Source organism: Chlamydotis macqueenii, chromosome 7 (genome assembly GCF_036417535.1).
Source record: "Chlamydotis macqueenii isolate bChlMac1 chromosome 7, bChlMac1.mat, whole genome shotgun sequence".
In the NCBI taxonomy this organism is placed as follows: domain Eukaryota; kingdom Metazoa; phylum Chordata; class Aves; order Otidiformes; family Otididae; genus Chlamydotis; species Chlamydotis macqueenii.
Genome location: NC_141562.1, coordinates 21,076,331 through 21,092,969, shown reverse-complemented (window position 1 = coordinate 21,092,969; position 16,639 = coordinate 21,076,331). Strand labels below are relative to the sequence as shown.

At 43.2% G+C, this 16,639-nt stretch overlaps 2 protein-coding genes across 5 annotated transcripts in view; one reads left to right on the top strand and one right to left on the bottom strand.

Moving 5' to 3' along the window:
- Nucleotides 1-1,123, top strand: part of LOC104473828 (putative lysosomal acid lipase/cholesteryl ester hydrolase) — a 177,955-nt gene extending 176,832 nt beyond the window's left edge. For both annotated transcript variants that reach the window (XM_086751700.1, XM_010121295.2), the window contains 2 exons: nucleotides 203-301; nucleotides 1,046-1,123. In XM_086751700.1, the coding sequence (XP_086607826.1) occupies nucleotides 203-301; nucleotides 1,046-1,123 (177 nt within the window). The remainder of the gene's footprint in view (nucleotides 1-202; nucleotides 302-1,045) is intronic.
- A 1,916-nt stretch (nucleotides 1,124-3,039) lies between these two features.
- LOC104480375 (lysosomal acid lipase/cholesteryl ester hydrolase) overlaps nucleotides 3,040-16,639 on the bottom strand; it is a 29,169-nt gene continuing 15,569 nt past the window's right edge. For 2 of the 3 annotated variants that reach the window (XM_086751843.1, XM_086751841.1), the window contains 9 exons: nucleotides 13,693-13,831; nucleotides 12,261-12,375; nucleotides 11,015-11,213; nucleotides 10,289-10,398; nucleotides 8,858-8,994; nucleotides 8,145-8,285; nucleotides 6,635-6,706; nucleotides 4,730-4,798; nucleotides 3,040-3,741 (listed from right to left, as the gene is read on the bottom strand). In XM_086751843.1, coding sequence (XP_086607969.1) covers nucleotides 3,508-3,741; nucleotides 4,730-4,798; nucleotides 6,635-6,706; nucleotides 8,145-8,285; nucleotides 8,858-8,994; nucleotides 10,289-10,398; nucleotides 11,015-11,213; nucleotides 12,261-12,375; nucleotides 13,693-13,824 — 1,209 coding nt within the window. In that variant the 5' untranslated portion in view covers nucleotides 13,825-13,831 and the 3' untranslated portion in view covers nucleotides 3,040-3,507. Of the gene's footprint in view, nucleotides 3,742-4,729; nucleotides 4,799-6,634; nucleotides 6,707-8,144; nucleotides 8,286-8,857; nucleotides 8,995-10,288; nucleotides 10,399-11,014; nucleotides 11,214-12,260; nucleotides 12,376-13,692; nucleotides 13,832-14,320; nucleotides 14,423-16,639 lie in introns of those variants that run through there. The other variant, XM_086751840.1, reaches the window with a different exon arrangement.

The window sequence follows — 16,639 nt, the reverse complement described above, 5'->3', positions numbered from 1 at the left end:
TTTTATCAGCTGCATCCTAGGGGAGGAATCTTGTTCCTGTTGCTTTTTTATGAGAATGTATTTTTTTTTAAATTATGTAGTGTATTGTGACAGGCACTTACTGTTGGGGGTAAACTGATAAGCCTACAGGTAGTCATACTTGCCTAAGGTTTACTAAAGAATTAATAGAACTAAAATTAAAACTGCTTCTGTTTACTGTCAGTCTGGTAGCACAGCCCTTCACTACGCATGTGAAATGAGAAACCAGACAGTCATTCCTCTACTGCTTGAAGCTCATGCAGACATTTCTGTAAAGAATCAGGTAAGAAGGTGAAGTTGATAACTGTATTTCCTTACAATGATAGTGAACCAGTATGTTGTAGGCCTTAGCTGGTTTATAGCAGTTCAGAAAAAGGGTGCAGAGCTTGCTGGCTGTAGACTTGTTTGCTGTGTGGCATACAGCAACGTCTGCTCCGTTGCCTTTGTTGGCAAGAGCAACTTCACTGCTGGATTTCTACTCATAAACACTGCCTGCATGTCCACTGGATTGGCAATCTCTTAGCTATCTTTATGGTAACTCAGAGCTGCTCTACAGTTGCTCCTAAGGGGTAGGCTGCAAGGGAGTGGTAAGAGCCTTCCCAGGTGCTTTTTGTGCCACTGGACACCATTCTTCTGAGAGAGGCTAAGTCAAGCTGCTTCTGTCATCAGAAAAGTTCAAATGTTCTCCAAATAAATATTGACCTGGGGGTATCTGCATTACTGAGTTGAGGTGAGCCAGTGTTGCTCTTGAAATCAGCTCTGAGCTTAACTCTGCACTGACTTTGGACATTAGCCCCAGGAAACAGTGGAATGGGTGTCAGTACTGGAGGGAAGGGGAAGATTCTCCCCCTGGTTTCAAGTGAAAGTAGAAAGACTCAGCACATGCTGAAACCTTTGTTTAAAGCAAGGATGTGACAGTGGAACTTACGCAGGAGAGCACTACAGCTGGGTGGCAAATTTGGGAAAGCTCTTTGTACTTGACTCATATATGTATCATATTGCAATGTATTTCGTCTGTTTCTTTCAGGATGGGGAGACTCCCTTAGATGTAGCAAGGAAATTGCAGTTCCACAACATTGAAAGCATGCTAAGGAAATCTTCCTAGTCATCAAGGACTCTTGAACATACAGAAAATTACCTCATCGGGCAATCCATCTTGCACAGCAACAGGAGTCCTTCAGAGGGCTGAAGGTTGTTACTTGATAAAGACTTGATCCGAATCCATCTGTTTCTTGCTGCAGACTTTGACTATTTTCTGTGAGACTTGTCAGTACCCCCAAGGCCACGTGTACTGAAAGGAGTTAATTTGATTTTACTAAGCCATGAATGATTACAATACTGTTCAAAATATTGTCCTCCCCATCTGCTTCCTCAGTTTTATTAGCTAACTTGTGCAGATTGTGGATTTTGAAGGCTAGGTATAGCATTTCTGGAAGCTTCAACATTGCACATGATGGTTGGCAACTGATGCAAAAATAAAATATCCTTTAGAGTGTGTCTTACTTGTTCCATAGAGTGTACACTTGACAACTGAACAACATGCCACAGCAGCTTATATGAAGTCTGGCACCTTTCCTCTTTGTATTTCTCTCCCTACAATGTGAGTGACTGGGATAACAGATCTCTCAGCTTAGCATTCCTTCCATCCCTGCTACAAGTTTCACACGCCTTTATTTTCACTATGTTACTACAAGGGAAGGATTATCTTTTTTTTTTTTTTTTTTTTTCTCAAATAAGAAACAGCAAAAAGAGATTCATGAGTTGTTGGAGACCGCAAAGAAAACCAATTCGCAAGTCGCTATAATGCATTAAGAAATAACAATGAAAACATTTGGCACAGAAGAGAAACAAGTCTCTTGACTACCTTTCCAATATTAACAGTATGCTAAAGAAAAAAAAATAAATCAGTAAATTGAACGTTGTTGATGAGAGTCAGATGTATCATTCCCACCACGCTTTTCAGAGTGGTGCGTGCAGCAGTGGATGCATATACCAAAATAATAATAATGATGATGATAAATTAATGAACCTTCTCTTGCATAGGTAAAGGCAGAAGAAAACCTGCAGTGGTAAGCCATGTATTAATGTGCTCTGATGCTTTATGATTTAATAATGCAGCAATAAAGGGGAGTCTCCTTTCAAAAGCTGCTGTATCTTGCCTTCTTGGTCTAATGGATCTTTATTTTTCTTGATAGTTTTGGCCATTTCCTGTAAGCTATCATAAGTTTAGAAGACAGATGGCATGATCAGCTCAGCTAATGGCTGCTAGACAGGGTGCATGGACAAGTTAGTGTATTTTTCCTGTGTTGCAGAACACAGTTATATTTTTTTTTTTTGGTGTAACTATTCTATTGGATGCTCACTCCAGCTGCAAAGGGTCTTGATTGGGCAATAAGAGCCTGAGCAATCCAGAAACACCCCAGAGAAACAATGCTACATTGTCTGAGCCTGTTACATTTTGGGTGTAACCTGGGGACAGACACTCTTACCTACCAGATCAACTTGTATGTGAGCTGATGTGAGGCACTTGCATGGTTAATGAAGATGGTATCTCTTTGGCATAATGGGTGGAAGGGGAGAACAGCTGACTGCTTTCTCATGCTGCAGAAATTGCTTGAACAAAGAATGATAAAGACACAGTTATGTAAAAATCAAAGCTAATAGCTCAGAGTGCTTGCAACAGCTTCATTGGCAGTGTCAAGAATAATTCATGGAGTGGAAGCTGTATTGCTTGGAGTGCAGCTTGCCTGATGGGTCTACATCTCCTCATTCCTCAGCTGATGAATGGTCTTTGAAGCTGGGGTGTTTAGAATGCATGAATAAACCTTTGGGTGATGTGTAGGCATGAAGGGCAGAAGAATATTTCTATTAGTTTTTCTGAGGCTGGGTTCCTTGATGTTTGGAAATAATCTATTGCCTGCTCAGTTTCTTGTGTCTGAAGATACCTTTGTTGTCTTGTTGTGTTGACACACAACAAGAGGTAAATGTGAGGAGGGAAAAAAAAAAAAGCCAAGTTCTCCATCAAGTGGATAAACAATTTAATTTAAACAAGGGTCAGTTGTACTTCAGCAAAGAAATTAGCAAATCCCACTTTTGGGTCTTCATGGAAATATACAAATTGGTCATGGGAATGCCTCTGTGGTGAACATAAGATATACACAAGAACAACGGAGTTTAGGCTTAGGAGAATCAGTCTTGTATAAATAAAAGCTGTCCAAATTAAGTGATCCCAGCAATGTGTGCTCAAATATATTCATATTTTCAGCTTTCATTTCTATGCATTTCAAACTTCTGAGGAAGACAGCAGTCACAGACACAACATGGAAAACTTTAAACTATGGGGAAAGCAAGAAACAAATGCAGATAAATACCTATGCTGGTATTCATTAATTGTGTCTTTGTGTTTACCTCTTCCTCAGGTATCATCCTTGTTGCCAAATAGAAATTTGGGAGGTTTTTACTGAGTGATTCAACACTCTGTATGTGGTTTCAAAGGTATTTTGTTATTAGTTCAATGATTTTCCAATACATTTTCTCAGTTGCATCAAGGCCCCAGATGAAATCAAGATGTCCCCATGCAGGAAAATGCTCATGGTAAATGAGATTAGTAATCCGAGGAAGTAGCTTTGCCATGTCTTTTGGGTCTGCAAATTTGTCATGTCCAGCGCTCCAAACAGCAATCGGTGTGCTTATCTTCTCTATCTTGTATGCAGGAGGAGTAGACTGTAAGAAAGGGGGGAGACCTGAGTGATGCTGTTGTATCAGAAGTTGTGTTTAGAGAAAGGATTCTGTGCAAGCATCTCTTTCCCTTCTGCATTCGCCTCAGTAAAACAGTGAGGGTGAAGGCCACCCTTTTAGTGTCTGTTTCCCTAACCCCATTCCCTGTTGACCATGAATGGGAACGATCCATCTTATTCCTGTGTCTTTCTGTAATGCGTGGTGGCTGTGAGTTTGAAACCTGCTTGTGCCCTTCAGAGGTGGGGATATGGAAAGAGCAGCGTTTGTGTTTATCAGGCAAGGACTGCAGAATTGCTGTTCACGTGTATGTTTAGGGTGGGAAGATCTTTAAGTTTTGTTGGGGACTGGAGTGCAGCTGTTCGTCTGAATTGTTATGCCTTTGACTTAAGTGGCAAGGAAATACTTCGGCCATTTATAATTTTACCCTAGAAAATTTCTGAGACCTTGTGCATGGGTAGATGTGACTGATTATATGTCTGGAACTTTTCTGTCTGTGAAAAGCAACCTGCCCTGGACGCTGCAAGTCAAATGTACTGGTTGAAAGTTAAATGATTGTCAGCCAATTGGAGAGGTTGCCATAACTATGAGATTCTTTTCCTCTCTTAACTGAAAGGCAGACCTTGAGGATTTTGGGGGAAGTGAAGAGCTCTGTGCTCATCCCGTCTTAGGAATTGAGTGTGGCTCTTAGCCTTTTGGGAGTGGCAGGTACATTGACACGTCATTGGACGCATCCCTGCATCAATAGGGGATGCAAAACAAACTTCTGTTAGCTGTCTGCAAGGATCTGTCTGTGCCTTGTCTGTGAATGGAGTTTTACACTTATGAATATTCAGGTGAAATGTTACCTCAGACCACTATCCCTCTTTAGCACTCACAGGTACTAAAATCTCAATTTTTATATTCTTATAAAAGAATATACAAAGTTTCTACCAGGACTCAAGAATGAGTTCTCAGGAAAACTGTGTTGCCTTACCTGGTTGTATTTCTTCATGTTTTCCTTAGTGCCATAGTCATAAGCTTGAAATTGGTCTATACGTGTTAGCTGTTAATAGGACAGATCAAATGTAGATGTTTAGAGACTGAGAAGCAGAGTGCGGAAGGCATTTTCCTGCCTGATTGAAGCCAAGGTTCAGGCAGGGACTGTGAGCTACTCCCACCCCTTCCTCTGGCTGCAGGTTTCTGGGGTACTGAGGATGGATTGTAGGGTGAGTGGCCTCATCACCTTTCCTTTTGCTAACTTTCTCTCCTCATTCTCAGCTGCTACCCTTGGTATGTTTTGTTGTGAAAACTTTGCTTGACTACCGTACTTAACTAAGTTGAGGTCTCCCTGCTCCTGATGCAGCATTGGGTTCAGTTGTCACATGGCAAGAGGACAGGAATGTCTAAAACGTGTCAGGGCTATTGCTAGTCTAGTGTAATATAAGATCTCTCCTTACGTATCTTGTCTTTTGTGTGTCAGTTTTGTCTGGTCTGCTCACGGTAGTGGCAACATTTCCAGGGGCTCTGTACTTAGAAAAGTTTGGGAGTTGTGCTCTGACAGCAGTTTTGAGCTGGAATATTAGACACAAGGCATTAGCTGTCTTGAGTCGGTGTTGTCTAAAAGACATGATATATGCCCTGCAGGACTGATCAGTGAGGAGTTCAGTACACATCTGTTTGGGGTGTTTTATTTGGGGTTTTCTTTTTTTACTAATTTTATTGTTATCTTATTATTTTATCTTTTTTTTTTTTTTTGCACAAACCTGACAAGTAATTTTATTTGTTGTATGTCATACAAAATGAGGTGAGAGAATGTCAGTGTCTGTCAGTTTAGAAAATCTTGACTTCAAGGCCTCAGGTACCTGGAGCTGTGCTAGAAATCTGCTTGCTTTATTGCCGTTACTATTCTCTTCTGTCCTGCTGTATCTGTATTTGCTTTGTAGCCACTTGGCTTCACTAAAGGCTGGCAAAATAGTTTGCTTTGTCCCCATTTCCTGGCTCTGGTAGGTGCATAATGTGGGACTGGCTGCTGGGAATTTTTATCGGGGTGTTCTCAGGAGCACAGCTATATCCTAGACCACATTAGGTGTTTGCAGAAAGGGGAGGAGGTTACTTACAGGATGTATACAGATATATCCTGGCTCAGCAGGTGCACCTGGACACATGCAGTGATGTGGTGTTTGGCTGGAGCTGTCTTGCCCTGGTCTGATTCAGACCATGAGCAAAACAAGCTCAGATCTGCCAGTGTGTAAGTAGAACCCCAACTTAGAGAACTCAAATCCAGGATCTGGACAGTGGCAAAACAGACTAATAGGGTTTCAGAAAAACTTGGGAACATACCTGTTGGGAACATACCTGTAGAGCAGTGTTGCTTGTTAGGTACTATACTAGTATAAGGTAGATCCCCACTTCACCACTGTGCCAGCAGAATCACCTGTGTGGTTAACTGGCTTTGGGAGGTGATCCAGGCTGCAGTTAACACTCTGGGAGAAAAGCGTTAACCTACTTTACTTCTTTGTCTGGATCATCCCCTGACTGCTCAGGTTTCCACTGTCCTCCTGCTGCCTGCCAAGTGCCTACTGCTTGTGTTCAGTTCTGCAGCTCTCAAGGCAAACATCTCCATAAATAAAGATGAAAGCTGGAAGCCATTAGAGCCCAACATGCAGAGAGGCCTGATGTGCCCTGGGGAAATCTCAGTGCCTGGTACCAAAGGGGCAATTCAGGTAATGGTCTGGTGAGCCATGGGAAGCGGTGCTCCCTCTGTGGCAGGTGCTCATGGCAGCATGTGAGATGTGATGGGCAGTTTCCCAGATTCACCACCTCTGGAATTCCCTGGAGGCTGTTGGTTGCATAAAAAGCGGTAGTAAGAGTGTGTTTATATGTCAGTGTGCAGTTATACCTGATGCCAATGAATAATGTTCTGTGCTGATGTTCCAGCGGGAGAATGTCCTACGTATGTATCTGTTCGACTCTGCAGAGAAAGCACAAGTGTTATGAAGGCAGTGCTCCAGTGCTGTGGCAGAACAAAGCTGTGAAGGACCGGAGCAACATACTGCTGCTGTGTTAAAACCCCATTTTAATAGGCTATTCTTCAAATATCAGACAGAAAACTGAGAAGCAGACTTAGAAATAGCTAGTTAATAGTATGCATCTGCACGCTTTCTTCAGGAAAGCAAGTCTGTTCCATGAAGATAGTACCACTGTGGGATCCTGTAGTTCAGCAACACTAGGGAAATGTCTTCCAGTCCTTTCAGAGTAGATTCCTCACCTCACACCAGACCCCCATGCATGTATAAGTATTTTGAATATTTGTTTTTCTCTTCACTTTACTCCTAGTGCTAAAAAAGCCAGCTTACAAAACAGATTGCTTTTTCTTCTGTTTGCATTTTTATGGTTTTGTTAAAGAGATGTTCCAATTCCGTAATTCCATCTCCCCAGATTCCTCCTCAGACTTATTATCTTGCCCTGAGAAACACATTAGTGACTTACCTCAGGTCAGGAAAGATCCTTAATGGTTTAGCTCTGCAATTCAAAAGGGCTGCAAAGCCTTTAATTGCTTTTGCATTGAACCTTTGATTCTCACTGCTTTCCTGTATGTGCTTTTACAAGTGATTATAGATGGAGAAAAATGGGCCCCGGTCTTTATGGATATTGCAGTAATAAACATTACACAGGCTAGCTTCTGCATACTTCGTCCACTGTAAAGGGGATTTAAGACACACTACACTATCCATATGTTGGCAAGCATAGGGACAGCTCTCCTGACTGATGCACTAGTTTTTGTGAATCTCTCTGTAGAGATGTTGCACTCCTCAGGCACAGCGCAAGGACTTTCTGTGGCTCTTCATGTTGTGGATTGAGCTGTTTGTCCCAGTTATAAGGACAACAAAAATGGGAAAATGCCCCTTACAGTAGTTCTTTGGGCCTAAGTTCTGATGCAAATAGACTGAAAAGTGGGAAGAGAAAATTTTAATTATTCCAGTGTTCAGAGGACTCTGGTGTCCACATGCTAGGGAAAGAAACTGGGAACCGTACTACCAAGAAGTCTGACTGCATCATCCATTGTCTCTTTTTGAAGAGCATCTGTGTATGACCAAAATCTGTTTGGCTTAGCTCCAAAAGAGGGCACATCTATTGACATGTGCAACACAGCTCCAGACTAAATTAAATCCATTCTTTCTGCAATTGGAATGTGCCTAGTTGTTGCTTCAATCCATCGTTAGCTCTAGTCCTGTTTGGCACTGTTCGCACCACATGATGTCCTGGCATTCCCTCAGTCTGCTGAGAACTATTTGTGATTTCTGTACGTTTACATGCATGGCAGTTACTAGATAAGGGTAAAGCACACAAATGTAACTTTCAAAATCACTTTAGTTTTACTTTGAGTAGGTGTTCTTGCACATACTCACCGTGTTCAGATTTTTAATGTCGCCTCCAGCTACGTAGCAGAGTATATGGCCACAAAACTTATCCAGTTTTGTACATAACTGTGTCACAGGTCCTTTCAGAAATCCAACCTGGTGCAAGGCTCCTTTGTGGCCAAATACTAACTGAGGGAAGGGAAAAGTGCAACATTTTTTTTTTCTTGTTACAGGAGCATTTGATGTAGGAAACTGCTGCTAATAGCCTACCCTCCCAGCTCAGTATTCAAGGATTGCTGAAACAGCTTACCCGCCCAGTACCTCTTAAACCACCTTCTTCCCATAGTGCATCACATATTCCTCCTCCTTCACATTACTGGCATCAATCCTGGATTCATGTTTCCATTTCTAGTGTAATGACCTCAATGCTAACTCATTTCTGATGTTCCAGAGGTTGCCATGGCTGTTACTGCAGCTCTGGTTTAGTTCCTCCTGCATGAGGCTAGAAAAATACTAATTAGCAGCAAGAGTCCTATGATGAGACAGTTTCAGAAGTCTCCTACTTCACTGCGACCTGTTGCTACAAGCCTTGTATCTCCAGTATTTTCCCTGCAAAGTTTGGGAACAGATTTTTCAAGAGCACTTGATTCATCCCAAGTATCATCATAGAATCACCTCTTTGGGAACAGTTCACCTGAGGCTGAGTGGACCCTGTGAAGGTAAGTCAGGCCTTGGGCCTCTTAGAAGGAAAAATTACATACCCTCAGCAGCGGTTCAGGAACATTCGTTATCTTAATCAAAGGGCTTGTAGCATACAGGCCTGTGGCTACTGGGCCCAGAGCACAGAACATTTTCACCCGTTTGGCCAGCTCAGGGTATGTAGAAAATGCTATGAAGCCTGCAAACGCAGAAGAGACAGCCTGAGTTAGTGGAGACATCTTCCCTAGGCAAAAGAAATAAATAAGCAGTAGGTAGCAAACAAAAAGTGAGACTAGATTTGCAGCCCATTGTCTGCTGTCCATCTTCGTCTGTGTTGCATGTTTTACCCAAAACAAGTGTTGAAGCTAAGTCCTGAAATGAATTTTATTTGGGAGGCAAAGTTCATGCTGAGGTTTAGAGCATGTCTGGACATTGCCTTTGTCAGAATAGTTTTTGTAGGTGACATGTCAGTGACATTTTTGTGATAAAATCAATTCCTTCTAAAGTTCACAAAACTCTCATTAAAAAAAATTAGTTTTTCAAATTATAGTCTCTAAAGGTCTATGTATGTTTATGCTTCCATGAAACTGTAGAATAATTAGCTGGATACTGGGAGCTTTGAGTGTTTTCAACTGTTTGTTTGCATCAAAGGCAGTTGAAGAAAGCCTAGATGGTTAGTTTGTTTTGCCGTGAGGGTCTTTAAATACTCTTATGAGAGACAAAGAAAGAAAAGTTCTGCAGCTGTGACAATATATGATTTTCCCATATTTCCTTCTCTCCTAATCAATGTCCATTCATGGATCTTACACATAAACCATAAGCATCATAAACTTTCAGCTAATGCTAAAATAAAGTTGCATTCAAAGGCCACGCAGTGAGTTAATGGTGAAGGCTGGCACTAAGAGAAAATAAGTTATTCATGTTTTTTCTTCCCTAATTTTCAGTCTCTGGCAATATGTTTATTAACAGTAGTGTAGCCAGTTATAACTGCTCACGAACTATGCTTTAAATTGTAAGATTGCCATTAAGTCACATGACTTAGTAATGTTGAGGCACTTTTTCCTTGTCTTCTGTTATTTTAAATTGTCTTACATATGCTGTCTAATCTTTTTAGGTTTTTCTTCCAGTTCACAAGGAAAAATTGTATGTCTTAATACAAAAGATGAACTTAATGAAAATCCCTGCTGCTGAGAATTTAAGAAAAATTCCCAGTACCATTACCTGAAGTATCCAGTAAATAACCACTTTTATGTCTCTAATTATATAAAAAGTTGAACTATATTTGGATCTGCTATTAGATTTCTTTGCTTATTAATGGTAACCAAAACTGTTTTTAAAAAAGTTTTGCGTATTTTGCAAATCTCATCTCAGGAGACACTTCTATGTTTGCTAGCTCTCCATAAACAAGATAAACAACTGATTCAGTGGGGCGATCCACCTACTGATCAGAAGGGAACATGAATGGTTGTGAACCGTGACTGTCCCCACGTTACCTGTGGTTGTGCCTTCAGAGTGACCAACATAATATAGATCCTTCTGTCCAGTTTTATTCATGATGAAGTACAGCTCAGCTGGAATATCGTATTTACCCATTTCGTCAAAGCTATAGAGGAGAAACACAAAAAGCTAACAGGTAATTCGGCTATCACAGTGTGAGTAACTGAATGCCAGTTTTGTTCATTGCACCAAACAGGACCAACTGAAAGATGAGGTTGCACGCTTTGTCCACGGTCTTGCCTGAGTTGGGGAAGGGAGTAGAAGGAAGCAGCTGTACTGCCGGGCTGCCTGATGTCTTGGGCTCTCTGCAGAGGAGGTGCCAGTTTTGCCTGTCAGCTGCAGTCCTTGGGGAACTGAGCTTAATCAGTGCTTTCACTAGCATGGGTTACAAAACACATTTCTCTCTTGACTGAATTCAGCTGTGAGAGATCAGGGATTTCTACACAAGGCCGCTCAGCCTGTTCCAGCTGAGGTGCTTGCTTTCCCTCTGACAGTACTATCTCCCTTGTCTTCAGCATCCTCTTTTGTTTCCCAGTGTCTGAAATCTCTTCCCCAGCCAACGCTCCCAACTCTTAGTAGCGAGCACCCTTCTTTGTCTGGTTATTTACTCTCCTTGGTTGGTATAGACCCTGTTCTGATGCTGGTTTAGGTAAAAACCACCAGGCTGAAGCTATCTAGTCCCCTTGGAGTTTGTTATTTGTAATTCTCCCTCTCCAGAGTACCTGAACTGCCAGAACTCCTTCTGGCTGGGATTAAGGGTCTTGTGTTTTAAAGACCAAGTGTTCCCTCGGCTGTTTCCCATCCAGACGTCATAGCCAGCATCTGCGAGGAGGAAGCCCAAGCTGTTGTTGGGCAGGTTAGAAATCCAGTGGGTAGCATCTCCTAGAAAAGCATGCTGTAGGAAGACTACAGGCTTTTGCCCTGGAAAAGATGAAAGTATTCTTATATTGGAGCAGTAGTTAATGTATATTTAAGATTGGAGTGCAGAGTTTAGTTTGTGAGAGGTTTTAAATCTTTCTTTCTTCAAGAAGGTCCCAGGAGAACTATGCATATATATTGGTCTAGGAAATCTGAAGGATTTCTTCCATGCAAGAAGGAATTGTTTCATGATATTTCATGACAGAACTGGCAAATAAAGAATTTACTGAGGAAGCCTTGTGCCTACATCCTCTTGCGCTGGAAAGCCAGATTAGAGGACCCTATATGGAAACCATCTACCACTGCTGAAGGCATAACAGTGTATGGAAGACAAAGAATAATTAACCCAAAGAAGCATATCTACCCTTAGGTCTATTTAGTAACCAACAGAGCAGGGCTGAGAGGCCTCTGATCTGACTTTGGTTAACCTTACTTTGAGAGTGAGGGTGGTCAGGATGATCTCCAAAGTAGTAGATGCAAATAGGAGGAGGAATCCAAAATAAATTGTTCTATAGTTCTACCAAGGAGTAATAAACAAAGTAGCAGTCTCCAGGGTACCTCAAATTCTAGGGAGAAACTTTTATTCCATTCCAAAAATGTGATGATACAGATGAAATGCATTTGCTTTTCATTGATGACCTGATTTCTTATCACCTTCCTTAAGAACACCCCTGTCCTTCAGAAGGCTGGGAAGTAATATTCATATGTCTAACCTGTAAGGCTTTGTTATCAGGATTCTATTCTGAATATATATTAATTAGGGTGTTAATGCAAAACCTAGCCAAATCCAGTCTACTAAGCCCTCTCCCAGCCCACATGAGGGGAAAAAACTGGGATATGACAAAATTTTTAGAAAAGTCTGAAATAAAGACAGACACTGAGTGTGTGGACTTCAGATGGATTCAGAGTTCAGGCCACATTCCTGACTAGGTGCTCTTGCTGAGATGGAAGAGTGTGCAGCATGCCACTACATGTGCAAAGGAGAAAGTTGAGGGAGCCACGTAAGTACTGGGTCTCAGACCTTCCTTATGTCCTGTAACTGTGGCACACCTGTATTTTGGCTGTTCCTCCCAGCAGGAATTCTGAAAACACCAAGAATGTATCCATCCTCTGTGGGAACTTCATATTCCTCACTGGGGTATCCATGATATCTGATAATTTCACTCTGTGGGAAGCCAAAAGACAGTTTGTTAACATGGAATTTGTCCTGTTTTGGAGGGTAACCAAGCTGAGCAGCGTGGATGTGGGCTGTTCTGTGATGGCAGTGCAAAGCCCCTCGCCATAGGGGCTATGGCTGAGAACAAATATTACAGGTCTTGTGAGAAGATGCATTAGAAGTCTTCTTCAGACTTGCTTAGGTGGTAGTTGCCTGGTATTTGACCCCATATTATGGGACAAAGCAGAGCTGTATTGAGTGACTAACCTCTTGGGAGACATTTTGTCATGTTTTGCAAGGCTGATACAGATCATGCCTTTCTAGAGATTAAATACACAGCAGTATCTGCATAAGACAGTACTAAAGCTGTGTGTTTTCATCCGTAATAAATGCTTTCTTACCAAAGTGGGGTTAGGCAAGCCATGCAGGCAGGGTAAACAAGGGTGGAGCTCTTGTCACGAAGGAACTCATGAGACCATCTACACCTAATTTTGCATGTACTGTGAGGAAATCTCTGGTGATTCAGAGCAAGGGGTCTTGGATTACTTTGTGTTGTGAGAATCTGCTGTTTGAAGAAGAGGTTCAACCTCCCTTGCCATTGTACTGAGCAAACAGATTGCTACAGGAGGGGAGGACTTTGCTTCACTTCAGACTGGAAACCAGCCTTTGCCCCCACTGCAAAGGAATTCTCTCTGGCAGCTCAGACTGTTTGGATAGAAGCATCAATCTTTCATCTAGGCATGTGCTCCCTATCACTGTGCCAGAGGGATCTTTGTCCTCTTGCCAGGATTGCACCCTCCTCTTTGTGTGGTAGCCCAGAACAGCAACATGTGTGGAGTAAGATGACTGCAAATAAGCATCATGAGGCATGGCCCAGGCTCATATTCATCATATATCTGTTGAGGTTCACCCTAACTGCAGGCAGCAAAAGTCAGTTGCTCAGCTTGGTATGGACTGGAGTGTGTAGTCTGTGCTCTGGCCACATCCCAGGGCTGAGTCCTCCTGCTGGGGTCAAAACTGAGTAGCCTGGATCCCCACCGCCTCTCAGGATGTTCTGGGGTGTTGCCTGTCCTTGGAGCCAAAAGCAGCAGCCAGCACTCTCCATTGCAGTGCTACATGTCTGTCATGCAATGTGCAAGAGTTACCTCTGTCTCTGGCACATTCAGAGCTGACCCGTGTTGGAGCGGTGACTCTAATGCAGTGGTTTTGGAAAACGTAGGTTGGGAAAATAGAAAATGTAGAAGGGGCCCTTCTTAGCCTCCTAACAGGGACTGTTAGTGATGGGGCAGGGGTGGTGGTACTTGGAGAGAAAGTGAGACAACTTACAACATTCATAAAGCATTCTGGATTGCGAGTCTTCCTGTACTGGCTTTTGTCTGAATTCAGAGTGGAGGGCATTGTGAATCCTGCTATGAAGGTGATTCCTTGGGAGCAGAGCAGCACGAGGAGGCACCACATCCTGGGGCTGTGTGAAAGAGCACATGCAGGGGTGTTTGTGTTAGGAAGAGTTGCGTGGCATTCCACAGGAAGACCCAAGTGGGGAGTCTCCTGAAGGTTGCCCAAGGTCTGTTCCCCAAGGGGCTGCCAGAATAAGAACCTGTGTGAGGAGGGACTGTCCACAGCTCATGCTGTGTGACAGGGAGGGTTGTAGAACAGGAACACGCTTGGGGATATCATGCAAGATACCATGCTTCTCTGCCAGCAGGAGAGGTGAAAGGAGAAGGAAGCACTGTTTGTTTCCTGTCTCCTCAGGAATGAGGTGAGAGAGGTTTGAGATGGGCTCTCTTTCCACCTGCCTACTACTCCTTTGGGATCAAATGCTATTCTTGGTGCTGGATGGTGGTGTACTGGAGTGAGGGATCAGTCAGTGAGGCGCAGGAAGGGTTGTGCAGGGGCCAGGAGTGATTCAGGGACTCTGGGAGAAGACGTAATTGGCTTAGGGGAACATGCTTACCCCAGATCAGTGCCAGCTTGTGCTTCCATCATGGGAGGATGTGCCCCAGACCAGTTCCCAGTCAACCTTGCCTTTCAGACTGAAACTAAGTAATCTAGGTCTCTATTTACCATCCCTTTGGGCTTCTTCACCAGCCACTTGCTGCTCACTTCTTTCAAAATTCTACTCTGCTATTCTCAGATAATTGTCTTTTTCCTACTGCTACTTCAGAGCCCAAAGTTTCTGTCTCTCAAAACTGATGGCTGCCACTGGCTGAGAAACCATGGAATTCTTTGATTTTAGAGCAATGAACAATGGATCCTGAGACTGCCTTCATGTTGCCAAGAGCCTGTTTCCTTTATCTCTTAGAAATGGCTGTCCATATCATGAATCTTGTCTTGGTCATGGGGAGGTAAGACCTTGCCCTTTCCTGAGTTGACTGATGATACCAGATTAGATTTTCTGAATAGAAATTGCAGAGTCCAGTCTATCTAGCACCAGTTTATGCTGACTCTACCTACAGTAGATATGTTTCGGGTTTTAGTCTTTACTTTCCGGAACACAGTCAGTGATTGCAGGAACAGTGCTCTCTGTGAGCTTCCTAGACCTTTTTTTCAACATGCAAATTTTGACTCAAATGCTCCCTAGAAAAGAGAAGAGCAGATTATGTATCCCAAAAAGTTACTGGGTGTGGGACTATGAGTTGAAACTGTTTGGAGACCAAGAGAAGTACTGACATGACCAGTACTCCTTGCCTACAGGAGAGCTGCAAGTAAGCAGGATAGGAATTTTCTTACCAGTCTGATGAGTACTAATAAAAAGGATTTATTAATGAAGATCAGGGCTGTGCTTACACGTTCTGGAAATGTCCTTATACATGTAATTGTCGTTGTATGCTGTGCCTGCATGTGTGAGGAGAGAATGAGGGTTGTGAAGAGAAAAATACCAGCCATTCTGCACTTGGATAAAGACCATAAAGATCAGGCAGGCTGCCTACATGCTCAACAATGGAATCCATGGGACAAAAGGAACATGTAATGCAAGGTGTGACATCAAGGTGTGTCACGTAAGACTGCCTCACCAGTAATGACTGGGGACATTACTGCTCTTGTAGGCTTAGTTTCCTCAGAAGGAGAGGGCATGCTACTATGACCGTGGTGTGTTTATGTTAGTTCACCTTTCTGTTTATTCTGCAATTAACTTTTGATGTCATTAGTAAATATCTGCCAATTTCAGTACTGAAACACAAGCCTGTAAGGTAATGGAGTTCACAGGAGCTCCTGAGGACTGTTTGTTGGGACAGGACTATTCAGTGGGGTTAGTGCCCTTCTGGGGGAAAGGCAGGCTGAAGGCAGCTGTTGTATGGTCTACGCTCAGCTGAGCAGTTAGCAAGAGTGAACTAGTTATGTAGTCAATGTCCATATAACTTCAAAGCAGCCACAGCATGCATGGCTGGGCATCAGGCTTTGTGAGAGAATTTCATAGGACACCTGCCTGTATTATCATAGAATGAATCATAGAATGCTTTGGGTTGGAAGGGGCCTTAGAGATGATCTAGTTCCAGCTGCCCTGCCATGGGCAGGGACACCTTCCACTAGACCAGGTCACTCAAAGACCCATCCAACGTGGCCTTGAACACTTCCAGGGATGGGACATCTACAACTTCTCTGGACAACCTGTGCCAGTGCCTCACCACCCTCACAGGGAAGAATTTCTTCCTTATGCCTAGTCTGAATCTACCCTCTTTCGGTTTACAGCCATTACCCCTTGTCCTATCACTACACACCCTTGTCAAAAGTCCCTCTCCAGCTTTCTTGTAGGCCCCCTTTAGGTACTGGAAGGCTGCTATAAGGTCTCCCTGGAACTTTCTCTTCTCCAGGCTGAACAGCCCCAACTCTCTCAGCCTGTCCTCATAGGAGAGGTGCTCCAGCCCTCTGATCATCTTCATGGCCCTCCTCTGGACTCTCTCCGACAGGTTCATGTCCTTCTTATGTTGGAGGCTCCAGAGCTGGACATAGTACTCCAGGTAGAATCTCCTCTCTCAACCTGCTGGCCATTCTTCTTTTGATGCAGCCCAGGATGCAGTTGGCTTTCTGGCCTGCAAGTGCATATTGTTGGCTCATATTGAGCTTCTCATCAACAAACACCCCCAAGTCCTTCTCAGGGATGCTTTCAATCCATTCTCTGACCAGCCTGTGCTTGGGACCTTGCACTTGGCCTTGTTGTACTTCATGAGATTCACACAGGTCTACATTCTCCCCCTCTACTCTGCCCTGGTGAGAACCCACCTGGAGTACTGTGTCCAGTTCTGGAGCCCCCAGCACAAGAAGGACATGGACC